This window comes from Vigna umbellata, chromosome 2, assembly GCF_029865625.1.
Source record: "Vigna umbellata cultivar VRB3 chromosome 2, Vumbellata_1.0, whole genome shotgun sequence".
Classification (NCBI taxonomy): Eukaryota; Viridiplantae; Streptophyta; class Magnoliopsida; order Fabales; family Fabaceae; genus Vigna; species Vigna umbellata.
This window is the reverse complement of record NC_142166.1, coordinates 44,842,448-44,860,766: the sequence shown is the minus strand read 5'-3', so window position 1 is coordinate 44,860,766 and position 18,319 is coordinate 44,842,448. Positions and strand designations below refer to the sequence as shown.

The following is an 18,319-nucleotide window of genomic DNA, read 5'->3' as shown; positions in this document are numbered from 1 at the left end:
ACTATTTCCAACAATTGATAATATAATTTCCTTAAATAAAAACATATAAAATTTAAACTTATAATAATAGAAAGGACGAGTGCGTTGACATTGACTGTGTCTTTATTATTTTTTTTATAATTTCAAACATTATTTGTAAAACTTGACTGTTACATATATTGTCATAAATTCCAGCCTTATCCAGTTTGAAAATTCCCTATCCAAAAGAATCTATAGGAAAAAAATATTGTTATTAATATATTTCTATCAATTTCAATGATTATGAATTATAACAATTAATAAAAGCATAACAAGAGGACCGTTATGCTGTTGGTATTAATGTTCCTAGTCACTAATAAAAAATTAATTATTAGTTATTGATTGATATAGGAATTAGGAAGAGAGAATTGGGGAAAGAACGCATTAATTGAGGGTTTGAATTATTAGATCCTGCTGAGTCAGATTTGAGTATATCCAAAGAAGATAAAGGTGGAAGAAAAAGTAATAATCAATGTTTCTAAACCAGAAACAAAGGAGCGTCGGTTATTTGTTTATTTATTTATTTATCTATCGGTAACAAATTTCAAGTTTGCATTTTAAATAATTTAAAAATGGAACCATCCCTGTAATAAGATAACCGCGTAAAAAATATTTTAGGTGTAAATAAAAAATGGATGATAACATGAAATAAATATTGAAAATGTGGCAGGTGAAAGAAAGAAAGCGTGTTTTTGAGATTGCACACGTGTTGGAACTGTTACTAGGAGGATTGTTATGTTGTGTTATGTTGTGTTATGTTGTGTTGTGGTGATGGAGTTAGGTAAGAGCACAGCACAGGAATGTTGTTGAGCTGAGGTTGAGCTCCTTCGATTGGACAGGTCAGCTCCAACTTTAATAACAAAACCAAACCGTACCATTCGATCATTTTAACCCCACAATTTCATTCTTCCGTCAATCTCTCTGTTCTGTTCTTTCTCTCTCTTACTCACTCTCTCAGACGCAGACACACAGCTTCTCCCTTTCAGCAACCATGGACAGGGTCATCGGCGGCAAGTTTAAGACTGGTCGGAAAATCGGAAGCGGTTCATTTGGAGAAATTTATATAGGTCACCACCACCACGTGTCTTTCTTTCTCCTTTTCGTTTTTATTTTTGAACTGGATTGAGTATGTTGGGATAATATGGGAGGCATCGTTTGTTGCTGTTTTATATATCTATATCTCTATGTGTGTATCTATGCATATGCTGATCGTTGCTTCCGTTTTTTTTTCAGCCTCAAATATGGACACCTCGGAGATTGTTGCCATCAAGATGGTAAGTCTTCTTTTATTTTTTCTGGGTTTCAGCCTCTTAATCGTCTAACTCAGATTTTGTTTGTGTTGAATATTGGGAAGAGTAGGACCTGCTAAGTCAATATTTTTATGTTTATGTAATTATTAGTTGAAACTGGGAATATAAATGTAAAATAGGTTCTTAATTTTATCGTTTGAGTCTCATTTTTATTTTTCGTGTGTGCTTCTCCAGCATGAGCGTGCTGGATGGGGATAAGTGTTGGGATATGAAAGCTTGGGTCAAATTTTTAAAACTTTTGCTTGTAGGATGTTTGCAGTTGTTTTTGCCCTTCTTTTTGTTCTAGAATCAATACCTTTGGTCTAACTGTTATTTATGGTGCCGTGTTCTGATGTTGTAGGAAAACAAGAGAACCAAACATCCACAACTATTGTATGAGGCAAAGTTATATAACATTCTTCAAGGAGGAAGTAAGTTATACGAAAGAAGCACCTCAATAATTTAAGTGCTCTCAGCACATTTTCAGAGAGTAATGCTATGTTTTTAATTCCTCTTGCTCTTTGGAGTTTAGGTGGTGTTCCATGTATGAAGTGGTGCGGTACTGATGGAGACAATAATGTTTTAGTTATTGATCTTCTGGGACGGAGTCTTGAAGACTTTTTTGTCTATTGCGGGAGGAAATTGTCATTAAAAACAGTTTTGATGTTGGCTGATCAGATGGTAACGACTCATTCATGTCTGCATTGCTTAAGTTTTCAAGGAACCTGCATTTGTTCCTTCCTGACTATTCTATTTCCATGTTTCTTGCAAATTACTGTATGAGTTTAGTCTTTAAAACTTACATATTAGCTAATGCTTGCATCCATGGGAGTTTTCAATAGAAAATTAAGTCAGATTCGTTTACTTGACTCCAGCTGACAAGAATAGAGTACCTGCATTCCAAGGGATTTTTGCATAGAGATATCAAACCAGATAATTTTCTTATGGGTCTTGGGAAGAAATCAAATCAGGTAACATCATCAAAATACATTCTATTTCATGGCTAACTTTGGTGGATTGTTTTCCTCTCGACAGTTCCTTTTATGCTTACAAGTTCTCTTACATGTTTTCTGCAATTTGTTATATTTACAGGTTTATATTATTGATTTCGGACTAGCGAAAAGATATAGGGATCCAAACACAAATAAGCACATTCCTTACAGGTATGTTTTGTTCTTGTTAGATTTGTTTTATATTTTTTATCTTTTCATGCCATGAATTAATGTTTTCCAGGTCTAGCAGTGTCCCCTTTTATCAGGTTTTCTACTGTTAATTGATTTGATTGCTTTTCCTTCTGCCAATAAGCTTTCCCTTTGATTTTCAGCATATATGTATTAGCCTATTTTTATGATAATGTATGAACTAAAATGGTACAGTTTTTCCTGTTTCTTCATTTTAAATGTTTTACCAAAATTTTAGAGGTGGAACTGAATGATACCATTTTGTTTAAATGTCACGGTGGCTGGACGCCTAACTAAAATTAAATTAACAAGAAACCAATAAAGAACAGTATACAAAATGTTCTTTATTGAATACCATGTAAGAAATATTCTTCGATCAAAATTTTGATACTTATAATCTTGTAATCACCAAGATTTTGTAACTTGTTGAACCATTGCCTCTATCTCCATCCTTGCAGTGTATTTTTCTAAAATAGATATTGTATTTTTTTTGTTGTTCCAAAGTAATAGGACGGATATTGTTGTTTAGCAATGGGAAGCCTTCCAAACTTTTGATATGTGGGAATCTCAAATACTTATTTTTCTGAATTCTTCTGATTGATTCATTCTCAGTGTTGCTTGTGCTTTAACAGTTTTAGTTTAATTAGCAAAGATATCATTGCCTAATATTTGTTTTAATGTTGATAAACTCATCCAGAGAGAATAAAAGCTTAACAGGAACTGCTCGTTACGCAAGTTGCAACACTCACATGGGAATTGGTGAGCAGAATGAACTTTTATCTCTATAACTACAACTCATAAACCTACAAAGTGCTCACAAACTGTTTTTCATTTTGTCAGAACAAAGTCGCCGTGATGATTTGGAGTCTCTTGGCTATGTTCTAATGTACTTTTTAAGAGGAAGGTATGATTCTCCTAGTCATTGTAATTTCCTGGCATCCTCACGTAAAAAAAAAAAAATAGTGCATGTAGGGTATACCAATGGCATTGTTTTTTCTGGTAAATATATGTCTTGACTATCTGGTTCTTTCATTTCAGCCTTCCTTGGCAGGGTTTGAAAGCTGCCACCAAAAAGGAAAAATATGACAATATCTGTGACAAGAAGTTATCAACTCCTATTGAGGTATGTCCCCGTTTTTCAATTTCATCGAACAGTTGAACTCCCTGCCCCAATACAGCTTTTATTTTTCTTTTACATTGAACCTCGTACTGTGGCTCACTTTAGCAAGTGGAAATGTGGAATAGATTTTGGTTAAGGTAAGGAGAGTCCCCCCCTGCCCTTTTCTATTTCTTGTCAAGAGTGGGAGAGGAAAGGACTCTGTTGGCAAATTGAGTATGAAATGGAAATTAGAGTTATGAAAAACAGGAGGAAGCAATGACAATCCTTAAATTTTGGTTCTTCTCCTGTAGATTTTCTTATTGAAGTTTTCTGTCCTTCACAAGTTTACTTATTTCTGTTTCTGATTTCCTGATATTAGGTGCTCTGCAAGTCATTTCCTGTGGAGTTTGCTACATACTTTCATTATTGCCAATCTTTGACATTTGATCAACACCCAGATTATGGATACTTGAAGCGCCTGTTTAGTGATTTGTTCAAACGAGAAGGTAATCATATTCTTGATTTCAAATACTTTATCCGCTAGTTTGAAATATAGCCTATTGTTTCGTGAAGATGACAATGCTCATATTCGTCGATTGCTCTACATATTAAATGCAGAAGTATGACATGTAAATGACACCATCAAGTGTTTAACCTTTCTTTCTCTTTCCTCGTCATCTGCATTTTGTGTCAGACTATCTTTATTTTGGCACAAAGTTATTCTTAAGAGTATAAAACTAATTCTTGGAGAACAGTCCTACTTCAGTCCAAAGCCATTTATCTAACTTGCATGGTCTATTGTTTCCACTCTTTATTCTTTTTCCACAAGCTTAAATTTTCAAGCTGTGCAAGTTTTATGAATTAGCTCATTTAATTCTTAATGTTTGTTATGGTTACCAATATTGGGGCTTTCAAAGTTTCATTTATCATATTCCTACTGGTTTCGTGTGTCATATGTATCTTCTTTTTTTAACAATTTTTTATTTGCTGACCTTACTGAGCAGGATATAATTCCGACTATATATATGACTGGACCATCCTCAAATATCAGCAGTCTCAACAGACAAAGAAACAAAATCAATCATCTGTTAGTACCTTCTTTGGCTATATATTGCTTGCTATAATGTATTTCCTCTTGGGTTTGGAAATTTTCATCAAAACTGCCCTAATCTCCCCCTTCCCTCTCTGTTGCGATGTTAGGAATTGTGGCCGCATTAGAATATTTTGAACTAAGAGCGAGGAGTTTGATATTTTATTTTATCAATCAGCAATGTTTACATTTATAGTTATTAAAAGAGCAAAAGTAGACTGACAAAGTAAGAGATATCATTCTCAACAACTAACAGACTTGCTCCTTAAGTAAAGGTGTTAGTAAGAGTAGCATCTCCATTTTTCTGCACTTATCTTAAGAAAAATAACTTAATGTTGAAATGCTTAGTTTTTCCATGAAAGTCGGCATTATAGTTGTTACATCTCTTTCTTGAATATCTTCACATGGCTTGAGTTGTTTCCTTTCAATGAAGGTGTTTTTTGTTTTTCTTGCCAAATTGGAATGCTTTTTCCGATTTGAAATTTCATCCTCAAGCATAGGGACATCTAATGACAGCCTTTTTTTCACTTAACTGCCTTAACTGAGGAAACAACTTGCTCCTCCTCCAATGAATTGTCTCTAATTGTTTGTGTTAATTTATATGTTTTTTCTAATAGTTTTCACATTAAACTTTCCTGATATTATTCTCTTACTGGAGTTTGTTTTGACAATTTGTAGTCTTCAGCTGCATTGCCTAGCAATCTAGAACCAGCAGTTGTGGAAAACCCCAAAGGTAATGAAGGATTTTTTATTATAGATATATTTTTATTCTAGAAAAACAGTATTCTACCAAGTTTATGATTTGCATGCTGAGATTTGTATTATACTGCAGATTGAATTGGAATTTAAAGTGACATTTTACGCTTATTAAAATAAAATTAAAAGAAAATAAATTATCGGTGCTTATACAAAAGTGAGTTGGTTTCAATGTCTTCAAAACTAGACTGGTTATTGACTACTAGTTCAAGGTTTAATACTTCAATTACAGTGGAATATATATTAGAAAAATATTAGTTGTAATTAAATAATTGATAAAATAACATTTAAGAAATATAATATTATAACTTTATATCTCTAAAAATTAAGAATAAAACATTATTTTTAGATTCTTAACTTTCAATATGGACATAAAATTCCAAATCAAATATATCATAATACTTTGATCTAAGTTTGAGCATTACTAAACAATGTCCATTAATAATAAAATGTCTACATCTAGAAAGAAAAGGAAAATTATAAACACTTTAGTTTGGTTTTTCATTTTTCAAGAAAGATCAAAATGAAGTCATATTAAGCATGTTCATCAACCCATGGTAAACTGGTTTTGACTGATTATCCACTTCGAATAACTTTACTCAAGGTTGGTTTAGTCTGGTTTTCAGAACATAGTTCAATTTTCATGGGACTTAGTTGTCTCGGAAAACAACTTAATAACTTCTGATATGCTATGATTGTGACCAATACTCAATGTGGATATATATTTCCCATATAACTGATTCTATTATTATTGTTGTTGCTGTTGTTATGGGATGTTGAGTGTCTTGTTTTGAACCTGGGATACGGTAGTTATGATAACGAGCTTTTGCTTACTGTAATGGTGTTGAACTAAGATAGCCTAAAAAGTTTGCCGCACACTGTCTATGCTCTTTAGATCACATCCTCATGCCTATGCTTTACATTCCCTTTTCAGGAGCCAATGATTCAACTCATGTCAATGTAACAAATATGTTGGCTAGTCTTGAACTCCCAAGTGCACGTGCGCAGCCTAAGCCATCTAATGCTCGGAATCTGGATGCCAAGATTCGGACTGAGAAACATGTATGTCACCTCAATGAAATTTCTGCCTCTGGCTTCGTTGTCTATCCTCTGTGAATTTCTTCCAGATGGTGGCGTTGCTACTTTTTTCATGTTAGGAGTTGTTAGTTCAATTATACTGATCTTTATTTTGAATTTTGTTCGGCTTAAGAAATTCACTTGACTGATAAATTTTTGCAGGGTGTGAACAATATTCCACCTAGTTCCTCTGCCTTGCCCAAATCCTCTACAGGAAATGTCTCGAAACCAGAAAAGTCCACAGGAACCTCAAACCTTGGTCGTGTATTTGGGAGTAATTCTCGTGTTTCAAGCAGCTGGATTCCTTCACTACGCCGAATTTCTTCCGCCAAATAGGTAAGAAACTCACATATCTAGAATATGAACTATAACCCGGCTATATAATTAATCAAGCAATGTCATAGATGTCATGAACTTATTTGGAAATTCTATGTAATTAATCTAGTTACCGATTGCTGTAATTTTGACATTTTCTGTCATAACTAAAGAATATTTAGCTGAGACACGGACTTTGTTTCTTAGACAGGATTATGAAGGTGTGACTTGGAGCTCTTTTCACATTTGCTAATGTCATGTACTCATTTCACTCCACCAGCGGAACATTATATTAGACTGTAATGACCAGCATGATACAGTGACATAACAAGCTTCCTGGATATGACACTAATACTAAATTTATGGTAGGATTCATTGTTGCTGAGTGAGATTGGTGCCGTCATTTTTGAAGAGTTGGAATGAGAGAAAGAAAGTAAGGGAGTGTGGACGATTTTAAAGAACGAGGCATGCTGGTGGATGTCCCACACGAGGCCCCAGGGTAAATGGTTGGTAGGCCTTGAACTGTAAGAGTTTGGCGGGGTTGCATTTTTTTCTCTAATCATGATGAATCGAACATGTATGGGTGTGGGGAAGCTACAATCATTCTTATTGTACCTTTTTTATTATTTTATTGTTTCTATTCTTTTTATTTTCTTTCAAGCATTCACTGCACAGAAGTAGTTGTCATTTCTTTGTACAGTTAGTTTTGTCATCATATGAATATAACCACGTTGTACCTTAATCCCAACAAGGGAATTATTCATAAGTCAATCCCATTCATGGCTATTTGAAACTAATCAGGTCCATTTCTTTTTTCACTGAAAGGGTGTTTTATCCAATCTTTGAACTCGACCAAGTATACTTTCTAATGAACATTCATGTGGTATAGTTAGGATTATAAAAAAACAAACATTCAACATTCCAAACTAGTAAAATATAAAACCCTGCAAAATGTCGGTGCAGGGCTTTTTCAATAGAGAAATTTATAAGAAATATTTCTACTTAAGGAGTAATTGTCAATCTGAATAGTTTAAACTTCTTTTTTATGGAATGGTCCCCCGAACGATCACCAATTGATTGATATATCAGAATGACAAATTGTGGTAATATAGCTACTATATATATCTTAGTAGTAATCAGCAACACAATTAAAGAGAAGATGTAGTTAAGGGGAAAAAAGGCACCCTGTGTTGTATGCTTTAATTAACAAAGACAAAAGAGCTACGGGGAAAACCGTACCCAAAAGAATGACATTGTCTCCATGCTAAGGGAAACAGTGAAAACAGCACAGTCCTGTAAACACGATTAAACTTGTACCCTGGATCCAATTTGCAATGCTAATTTGATGTTTATCAAGTTATCAAAGTAAAGAAAAAACGTACATATGGGTCCCCTTACTCTAATTTAGAAAGTGATAGTGGTGACAAAGGAGAATCCTAGTAATGATGAACCCTGCTGCCATAAAAACAGGTCCTTAACTATTTGTGCACGAACCACTAAGAGGTGGAAATCAAAAGCAACAGCTTAAGTTGGAGACAAGAATGAGTGGCCTTTAAATCGGGTCCTTTTGTTCAGCACTAAGAATCTTTTACATTGTTTTCATTTTCCTTAATTAGAAGCACTCAGAAACAACGTCATATTTTCTTGTTAAATATCTCACTGTTGGTCATCTGTCCTATCAGCATCTTGTCCTTGCTTCTTCAATTCTCACTCATGCCATGAGATTTTTCACCACCCGTATGTTCTGAATCCCGAGTGATCGAAATGTTAAGTTTTACAAGTGAGTGTAACATTAGTTGGTTTCTAAATGAAGAAACTTCATTTCAACACGACCACTGATTTTTCTCATTCAGGCATTAGAAATTATCATGAGTATATAGAAACTTGAAACAATGACCAAAAAGACTTAAAGCTTCTTGTATTCTTACGATCAAGTTTCATTCTGATGAAAGCACCTAACTTCTTTTCAATTTCAGTGAGCCCGACGGCGTCTAACTCTAAATGCTCAGTCCATCAACTGGAAAACATAGATGAGAATGCTCCTGCAGATTGGACTGCATCATCCTGTCCCCCACCTGATACTCCAACTGAGTCTATGGAGTTCCTTGCTAGATCATGGAGTCTTTCCGCCATGGAACTCTCTAAAGCATTGCACAGCACCAACATTGCGATCTCCACCAGTATAGATATGCCACTTTCTTGCCCTTCAGGTCACCAATTTGATACCAAGAGTTCCACTGCCTCAAAGGATGTAAGAACATTGGCTGTGTTTAATTTGAAATAGTGATTTAAATTAGACCATTAACTCTTCCTTTAGCCACTTTCTTCTTAGTTGGTTATGCAGCATGCAAATAGGAATCGTGCAAATGCTATGTTACCTCTCTTAAAAGATATTCAATCTCTATGCAACACATGCTTGCAGTGGAATAAAAAGGAAAAAGGAGAGATTCTAGGGCCTCCAAAAAGGGAGTTTCAGAGGAAATAATTTTTTCATAACCTAGACCTTTCTTTTTTCTGGTCCTAGGATTCTTCATTTTAAGAAGAATCTTATACCGCTGCTTCTGTATGTAGCTTTTATAATTTAATAACTTCATATTGGTTCTAAACTTCTCATGCAAGAATTTTGTGCAGTTATCTAACTGTTGTTATCCTCCAATTTCACCCAGTGACAGTAGCGAAAAGAAGGTACATTATATTAACTTTATATGATAAAAAACATGATCATAAATGCACAAGAAACATTTTGACCCATTGTTCAGTTTCAGTTAAGAATTTGAAGCCTGTTATGTGGCCTCAGCTAGCTTTCATGACTCTGTTTTTATTGAGGTCTAAACGAACTTCACTTCACTCACAGTTATCTATCCGTACAAATTTATACAATTCAATCATCATCGAGTGAAAATGTTTTTGATTTTCTCTTGCCAACAGCTGAGAACTTTCAGTTACAAACAATCACGGGCCACATCTACAAAACCTTGTTTTTGCACTGGGAGTGAATTTTTAGTGTGTATAAATTACTAACATAGCAATATGTCGTGTACAGGATTTACTTTTACTCCATCAAGCACTCAGTACAGAATTCCTTTCCAGTCAAAACATACTCAGAAATGGGGTATGTTGCAATCAACTTAATGATTTCCTTCATCAACTATGCTCAAATACCAGATCAATCTGATATTAGTTAGTATTTGTTTCATTTATTTATTTATTGGTGCGAACTATTGCTCACCAGCTTTACAGGAGTTTGCTAAGAGGGAGAACAATGGGTAGGTGGTTGAAAGATCAAAAGGAGAGGAAAAAGCAGGAAATTAGGACCCATAACGCTCATTTGCATGCTGCGGTATCTGTGGCTGGTGTTGCTGCTGCTATTGCGGCGGTTGCAGCATCAACAGCATCACCTGAAATGCCTTATTCCAACCCAAAGACCCCTCCTCCCCTGGCTTCTGCTGCAATTGCATCTGCAGCAGCTTTAGTAGCCTCTCACTGCATTGAGATTGCAGAAGATATGGGAGCTGAACATGACCAAATCTTAACAGTAGTCAACTCCGCCATTAATGCAAAAACCAATGGAGATATTATGACTTTAACGGCCGGAGCAGCCACAGGTATCAGAATTTTAATGCTTATTTCTCTATTTCGGACCAAACTCAGCTATGCTTTTAAACAGCATCACTTGGTAGTGATATTTAAGCAGGATCCATGTATGAGGCATAAATCAAACCACTTTTACTCTTCTTGTAAATCTACATTTTCACCAAGTCATCATCTTCCATAAAATAACTAAAGCTAAAATGTAAAGAACAATAGTTATACTTAATGAGCAACATATTGGTAAAAGAAAGTGGGTGTAAAACCTGCAAGTCATGGATTCATTTCACATATATTGTCAAATATTAACACAAAGTATAGTGAACTAAATGCGTGGTTGGCAGCCTTGCGAGGAGCTGCTACGCTAAAGGCAAGGCTGCAAAAGGGGCCTGGAGCAACTGCCATTCCTCTAGTTGAAGAAAAGTGTAACGAAAGCAAAGAAGCAAACATCTTGACAGCACTGGACTATGTTTTTAAAGGAGGAGAACTTCTCAAACGTACAAGAAAAGGTATGTTAATGGCTTCATTAGAACTGGAAAGAATAAAAGAAGAATTTAAGATTTTCAAAGCAATTTACATTCTTAACATCGATAACCGTGCTATTTTAACTGTTATTAACAGGAGATCTTCACTGGAAGCAAGTTTCTTTCAATATAAATTCAAATTTGCAGGTATTGCTAGAAGAGATTTCATATATTCATTAAGAAATCATGGGCATGAGCTCCAATAATTTCTAAGTTTGATACAAGACCATAGCTGACCAGAAAATTTTACTAATTTTGGAAAACAATAGTTAATATTGGACATTGTCAATGCAAAGAAATGAACGCAGTAGCAGCTTAAAAATTATGAATAGAAGTAGAAACTAAGCATGGCTTTCTTCCTACAATCTCATCATATCAATCGATTATACATTGTTTCATGTATAAGCATATTTTAACTATAATGTTCATGAATTTCAAGGCTCCAATCAGTCAATATTTTTCTAATAATGACTCCCACTTACATATCAAGTACGAGCTCAGATATGTCTAAAAATATTCTCATGGCATGTTTAATGCAAGTTTCTCAATGCTATTTGATGGAACATTTTTTGTAAAGATGGTGGCCCAAATAATCTCTCAGCTCAAGCGATGAGACTGGTTTTATCTGATCCTCCCTAGATTCCCACAATGGTGGGAGCCTTCTGAGAAATCAGAAGTGGCACTGTGCCAATAGTGTAAATTTTGTAAAACTATTTAACTCCGAAAATCGTTTCACAGATCAAAGAGAATCATAACTATTGGTTGTGTCACTATCTCCATTTAATAGTTATTTGCACTAATACACAATGACAACAGGTTGTAGTCAAAATGAAAAGCAAACATATGGGAGGAACATTCACAAAAAAGAAGAAATGTAAGCAGTGTTTCATACATAGCTCCTACTTATTTTATGCTTGCCAGTTGCCACTCTCTGCTAACAATATTAAGGTATGGTATGTCCTACAATGGCAGATATAGTGACCGGCCTTTGCAATGATATCCCAGCATGGCCTGGAAGGGAGAGAGAAGACACCAATGAAAAGAGGGCATACTTTGGAATAAAAACAACGGACAGGACCATAGAATTTGAATGTGGAAGTAAAGGAGACAAACAGTTCTGGCTCGAGGGTATCCAGTACATGTTGAATTGCCGTGTCAAAGTAACATTATGAAAAAAAAATATATTAGGATAGACATTGGGATTGCTGTATATATGCCTTTTTTTTTTCTTTCCCTTTTCCTCTCACAGCGATTGGAGGTTACTTCTTTATAAAGGTGAAGAGCTGACAGTACTGCTCTAAGGTTTCGTTGACAAAATTATTGAGACTTGCGTGATTTCAGTGGAGATGTATGGAATCTAGAACCATGTAATTGTCACTCTAATTCCTTCAGAAAATCAACATTATCAACAAATACCTGCATAAAGCAATAAACAAACCAAGTTATAGAGACAGCGGTTTGGAAGTGCACTTAAACATGATAGGAAGGATTCCCTCAGTCCTTTATTATACACAAGAAGTCTTTCAAGGTGAGTACAGAACGATTAGTAGACAGGTTTGGATTCTAAACCATATGAATTCTATAGCACAAACCTTTCTAGTTTAGTGCTGAACAAAAATCTTTAATCTATCGCAAGTCATTCCTGTCGCAATTATACCATCTCCTTACGCATTACATATTCCACCCATCAATTCAGTAACTCTTCTGGTGAGAAGTATCTATCTCTAATTTTGTAAATTTGTTGATGACTAATCTGTGACAGAACTTGATTGTTCACTTGGAATCATCACTCCTCAACCACTTTTTTCTAAGTTCCATTTCATTCTTTGTCATTAACTCATTGAAAGTTTTTTTGAGGAAGGATTCATTGGAAAGACACAACCCAAATGAGATCTGAACCTAACTCAAGTAAAGAATTAACATAAGTTTAACCCAAAACCTTAAGACAATAGGTTTGGATTTTCTTCTCTATATGGTACTCAACTTTTTTATTTTTATTCAATGTAGAACTTAGATTCATACTTAGATAATCCAATACTTATCAACTAAACATCTATGACTTCATTAGTGGGATGTAAGCCAAGTTTATTAGTGACAAGTTTAAAGTCTCAAAGAAAGTGATAAAACACATAAGAAAACGGATAAAAAGGTGATACCAATTTCCAACCATCAGGGTCCAAACAAGCTACAATCTTGGTGTTGATACCAGACAAGGGCCCAGGTTCACGGATAATCTTCCCCCCACATAATTTGATTGCTTCTGCAGTCTTATAGACATCATTTGTGCCTATTGCAATCTGTTTAAACACAAAATGTGTTGAATTCTTACAATGCATACAGCAAATATTCGTGGAAACCATACAAACGTCGTGAAATTCCTCTTCTGAACAGAAAGAACAGAATCTACCTGAGCGTAACCATTTCCTTTATCGTAATCAGTGACGCCATAGTTATATGTTAGTTCTAGAACAGCGTTCTTATCTTCAGGACCATAGCCCAAAAAGGCTACTGTGTACTGGAAAAGAAAACACAGCAGAGAATGATCAAAACAAGCATTTCACAATAACAACAATAAAAAAATAATAATTAACATATAATAGCAAAACATGAACTAAATTTCTGAAACTTCCAGGATTTTCGTTTGAATGGAAATCATTAATGCCTACCCTTCCAAAATAGTAATCCGTTTTCAACTGGGACAGACCTATGTTCATGTTTATGATTTAGGCAGTCTAATTGTCAGATGGAATGCACAATTGTAGCTGTGTTTCAATTGAACGTGCATTGGAAAATGTGTTTTTAGTAAAAGTAAACAAAAACACTATATAGCCAGCACATCACACAGTAAGATTTCTTAGGAAAACATTATAAACATCAATAGAAGAGATTTATATCAGGAACTCAAATAGCCACGCATCTGATAAATAGCCACACTAAAAAGTTAAGTTACCTTGTCCTCAGGATTGTCCTTCTTGCGGAGAAGTTTCATTCCGACAGCCTTTGAAATGAAACAAAGACAAGGAGAAAAAAAGTTAAGTACTGGTGATGAATGAACAACCTTCACGATTAGAGTAGTAAAAACCACTCACTTTTTGGTAGAAGGCTATGGCACGATCGAGATCGCCTACTCGAAGCATCACTTGGCATAGAGGTTCAGATGTAGGTCTTCTCTCCAAAAGTTCAAACTCATAACCATCAGGATCTTCAATGAAAGCAATTACCGAACTGCCATCTCTAACAGGCCCTGGTTCCCTTGTAACCTTTCCTCCTTTTGCCTTTATTAGATCTACTCTCTTGTAAATCTACCAAGTTTCAGTAGAAAACCATAATAATCTTAATAGTCTCAGAACAAATCATAAAGCATAGATTAACACTGAGCACCAACAAATGAAGATTAAAAGTCACTATTATCAGCCCCTTAGCTGTCAAATTCGTATAAGAATTTCATTCCGTGGCGATAACAAAAGCATTTAACAACACTCCTCGACTAAATACTAAATTAATCGAAGATAAAGGAAGAATGGCAACCAAAAAAATATAAACTACAAGGAACTTGAAAATTCAAGATAACAATTGGAGATAAGTTGGTTTTCCACATTCAAGGAAAACAAAACCCAGAATGGATAAATGAAAATTAAACCGATTCTGTGTTTTGTATTGCATATGCAGTGACAGTTGTAAACAATATTGCATCATTATCTTTCACAAAAGGCTTACATCTTCAACTGCAACACCAAAATGACCAAAGCCACTTCCAATGTCATAGTTATCCACTCCATAATCTGTTGTGATCTCCATGAAATAGTAAGCACGATGAGAAGCCATTTTCTATGTGTTCAAGCATACACAATAATCACACAGAAAAAGAGTGGCAATCGAATCTGAACTCACTGTAAGTAAGTTCAACTGTAAAATTAGAATCTTCGGGCCCATATCCAAGAAAAGCATTAGAATATCTATCTTCAGGTATATCACGTTTCCTCAAAAGCTTCATGCCAAGGCATTCAGTGTAGAATCTGCATCCCAGAAATGTAATCAAATTCCACATATTTAAATTAAAGTATTAGTGAAGTATGATTTCCGAAATTCATCAAGTATAGCATACTTTATAGTCTTCTCCAAGTCCCCAACACGGTACACAACATGGAGAAATCTTCTGTTGTCATTCTTAACCCAATCAAACAAAATTTTCTCTGGCTGGACTATATTTTCCGCAGCAATAGCCTCTGCTACTTTTAACAAATCTGATCCTTTTGCACCAAACAGCTTACATTGTGGGAGAGCTGAATAACCAAATGATATAGCAGAGAACCAAGTTATAACTAATGATATAAAGAGTTTGTGAGTAGAATGGAGAAGGAAGGTAGATGTATGTATATATATGTATGTATGTACCAATAGCACCAGTGGTGACAAGGTGAAAGAGAGCAAGTCTTCGTGAAGTAGACGATGAAGTGGTAGATGGTCTCAGCATTGAAGCAGCTGGTAACATTAAGGATGATGCCATTGCTCATCAAACAATGTTCCTCTTGTAAGCAAATCAGTGTCACACTCCACCCAACGTCTATCTCTGTCTATCTTTCTATCTATCTGTAACAGTTTTAATATGCTATGTTCCTATTGGCTCTTGCTATATCCATTTTATTGGGCTAATATACATGGACCGTGACAGAGGGAATTTCTATTTGCAGCTCATGTTTTTCTTCCCAACTTCATAAATACTGAAGTCCCTACTTTGCCCTTCTGTTTAAAGTTTTTCCTGACTTGTGCAATGCAGAAACCTTTCAACTGAAACTTACAAAAATATACTATTGCAAAATCCAGAATAATAATTTGAAAATCAATTTTAACTTTCAAATTGGTTAATCTAAAAGTTAATATTGGATCTTGAAGTACATAATCCGAAACTTCATTTTTTTTTATTAAAAAACAACTTTTAAATTATATAATATGAAATAGTCGCTGCAATTTACAAACTAAGCTATTTCTGGAGCTAATGATATCTTTCTCTACTTCAATGGAGTGTTAAAAAAACTTGTGCATATTTAAAATTTTTATTATACAATTCAATTATATTTTCAAATATAAAAATATATTATTGATTTTTGGTTACACTATCTTTAAACATATTTTAAATTATGTAATACGAAATACATTTTATTTAAGTTTTTAATTGTATGATTTGATATAAATTTCTAAATTAATATAAAATGTTTCCACTCACAAATAATTTAGACCTTTTTTGGCAATTATTGATATTAAAGAAAAAAGTATTGGTATTGTTGACCTTCATCTGAGATCTGGCTTAGCTGGATGAAAAATATCTCATTAATGAATAGGTAATAACATTTTATTTAATAAATTATAGGTAGATGGTGAATATATATTAATTGGCCAGATATAGTTTCTTAAAGAAGAAGTTGAATATAAAGCTATTATTATAAAGTATTTAAAGAAAATGGTGAAAGAGCTATCAGAAATAATAAACTGCATAAAATTCCATTGACCTTAATTAATTGGTGTTATTAAAGAAAGGATTAGTTGCTTTCAAAGAAAAAAAGTGGCCATTGAAAATATAAAGATGAAGTGGGTACAGTGAGCCATGCAGTGACAAGAGAAGAGAAAGTAGAGGCATGTCACTACTGTCATCATGGCATAATATACTACTTTTATTACTAAACTACACATTTAAAAAATGCAACCTTAGCTAACGACAACCCTGTCGCACATGTCCAAAGGACACCCTAAAGTAGCCTAACCAGCCATCATGTGCAATCACAACGTTAGGCCTCATTATTAATAATAATAAAATTATATTTTGACATTTTATTAGAAATAAAAACTGGTTGACAATATTATTTTCATAATATATACATCAATGATTGGACTTGAATAATAGAAAATGTGATTAAAATACGGTGTTATTAATACATAATTCTCGCTAGCGTATAATGTTGCAGGTCAACGGGTGTTGTCCAACAGGGTTGCTGTAACAGGCCTATCTGGTTTCATATAAATAACATGACAACATTGTTTTTTTGGTTACGCCGAGTGTGAAGATTGTTTGTGGAAGAAAGGAATCATGGCGAAAATCGCTCTTGGAAGCACCAGCGAGGTCACTCAGCCAGATTGCATTCAAGCCCTCGTCGTTGAATTCATCGCCACCTTCCTCTTCGTCTTTGTTGGCGTTGCTTCTTCCATGCTCACTGGTATTTATATATGTATACTCTACTATTGTATAACACAAAGCAATAATCTTTGATACTTATATACCTATTTTTCCTTACTGTGCATCAGAGAAGCTCGGTGGGGATGCATTAGTAGGGTTGTTTGTTGTGGCCGTGGCACATGCACTGGTGGTGGCCGTCATGATCTCCGCTGCACACATCTCCGGTGGCCACCTGAACCCCGCCGTGACTATTGGTCTCCTTGCCGGCGGTCACATCACCGTGTTCCGTTCCATCCTCTATTGGATTGATCAGTTAGTCGCATCTGCGGCAGCTTCTTATCTCCTTTACTTCCTCTCTGGAGGACAGGTAATGAAGTTCAAGCTAATCGAATCTATATTTTTTATTTGTTTATTTATTTTTGTTAACGGTTTCTTTGTTTCAGACAACTCCGGTTCACACGCTGGCCGCCGGAATAGGGTACGGTCAAGGGGTAATTTGGGAGATTGTGTTGACCTTTTCTTTGCTGTTCACTGTCTACGCCACCATGGTAGATCCAAAGAAGGGACCACTTGCTGGGCTTGGCCCGACTCTAGTTGGGTTTGTCGTGGGGGCCAATATCCTCGCTGGTGGAGCTTACTCCGCCGCTTCTATGAACCCAGCGCGGTCTTTTGGGCCTGCCTTGGTTACTGGCAACTGGACCGATCATTGGGTTTACTGGGTTGGGCCTCTCGTTGGTGGTGGGCTTGCCGGTTTCATCTATGAAACTTTCTTCATTGATCGATCTCACGTTCCTCTTCCTCGTGATGAAGAATCCTAATCAGGAGGACTGTCAGCTTCGACTTTGCTTTCTTCATTCAGATTATTAAACAGTCTTTTTTTGTGTTTATTTGTATCTTTGTTTTCTTTGTGTTTTTTTTTCTAGCTCGGTTTATGAGTAATATATCTCCCAAAATAAGATCGCAATTTAGTTCACCCTGGATCTTAAATTTTATTTTAGACATATTTTTATGCTATTGCTAAAACAAATTATATAACTTATTGTTTGGTAAAAAGAGTGTTCTAAACCAGAGAAAAACAAATATAATCTAATTCAAAATTAACAGTATTAAGTAAAAAAAACTAAGTGTCTAAGCATTAGACGTGTCTTATCCATGTGTCTAAGCATTAAACGTTATAAGCATTAGACATGTCTTTCTATTTATAAATATAAAG

At 34.9% G+C, this 18,319-nt stretch overlaps 4 protein-coding genes across 11 annotated transcripts; 3 read left to right on the top strand and 1 right to left on the bottom strand.

Moving 5' to 3' along the window:
• The first annotated feature begins 715 nt into the window (after positions 1–715).
• Positions 716–7,643, top strand: LOC124846920 (uncharacterized). Of its 4 annotated transcripts, none has more exons than XM_088107022.1 (16): positions 716–857; positions 983–1,085; positions 1,252–1,292; positions 1,669–1,738; positions 1,840–1,988; positions 2,183–2,278; positions 2,400–2,470; positions 3,186–3,247; positions 3,329–3,392; positions 3,527–3,611; positions 3,967–4,093; positions 4,592–4,674; positions 5,356–5,410; positions 6,368–6,495; positions 6,673–6,846; positions 7,033–7,643. In XM_088107022.1, the coding sequence occupies exons 2-15, from the start codon at positions 1,010–1,012 to the stop codon at positions 6,844–6,846; spliced, it is 1,281 nt and encodes a 426-aa protein (XP_087963148.1). In that variant the 5' UTR covers positions 716–857; positions 983–1,009; the 3' UTR covers positions 7,033–7,643. The 4 variants fall into 4 exon arrangements, with proteins under 4 accessions (XP_087963148.1, XP_087963149.1, XP_047180249.2 ...); XM_088107023.1 differs by having other exon boundaries at positions 740–857; positions 977–1,085; XM_047324293.2 differs by having other exon boundaries at positions 787–1,085; positions 7,037–7,643.
• A 780-nt stretch (positions 7,644–8,423) lies between these two features.
• On the top strand, positions 8,424–12,321 carry LOC124846914 (phosphoinositide binding protein). 5 transcript variants are annotated; one of them, XM_047324283.2, is made up of 9 exons: positions 8,424–8,605; positions 8,802–9,076; positions 9,457–9,510; positions 9,869–9,937; positions 10,058–10,430; positions 10,758–10,922; positions 11,035–11,084; positions 11,754–11,811; positions 11,910–12,321. In XM_047324283.2, exons 1-9 carry the CDS (start codon positions 8,590–8,592, stop codon positions 12,107–12,109), a joined length of 1,260 nt encoding a protein of 419 aa, XP_047180239.1. In that variant the 5' UTR covers positions 8,424–8,589; the 3' UTR covers positions 12,110–12,321. The 5 variants fall into 5 exon arrangements, with proteins under 5 accessions (XP_047180239.1, XP_087963144.1, XP_087963146.1 ...); XM_088107018.1 differs by having other exon boundaries at positions 8,529–8,562; XM_088107017.1 differs by lacking the exon at positions 8,424–8,605 and having other exon boundaries at positions 8,638–9,076.
• LOC124846915 (lactoylglutathione lyase GLX1-like) lies at positions 12,031–15,522 on the bottom strand. The gene is made up of 9 exons (XM_047324284.2): positions 15,333–15,522; positions 15,043–15,220; positions 14,829–14,953; positions 14,655–14,719; positions 14,027–14,239; positions 13,888–13,935; positions 13,345–13,452; positions 13,094–13,234; positions 12,031–12,353 (listed from the first exon to the last, which is right to left on the bottom strand). Exons 1-9 carry the CDS (start codon positions 15,442–15,444, stop codon positions 12,312–12,314), a joined length of 1,032 nt encoding a protein of 343 aa, XP_047180240.1. The 5' UTR covers positions 15,445–15,522; the 3' UTR covers positions 12,031–12,311.
• A 1,417-nt stretch (positions 15,523–16,939) lies between these two features.
• TIP4;1 (tonoplast intrinsic protein 4;1) lies at positions 16,940–18,079 on the top strand. The gene is made up of 3 exons (XM_047324285.2): positions 16,940–17,146; positions 17,235–17,473; positions 17,550–18,079. Exons 1-3 carry the CDS (start codon positions 17,020–17,022, stop codon positions 17,922–17,924), a joined length of 741 nt encoding a protein of 246 aa, XP_047180241.1. The 5' UTR covers positions 16,940–17,019; the 3' UTR covers positions 17,925–18,079.
• The last annotated feature ends 240 nt before the right edge of the window (positions 18,080–18,319 follow it).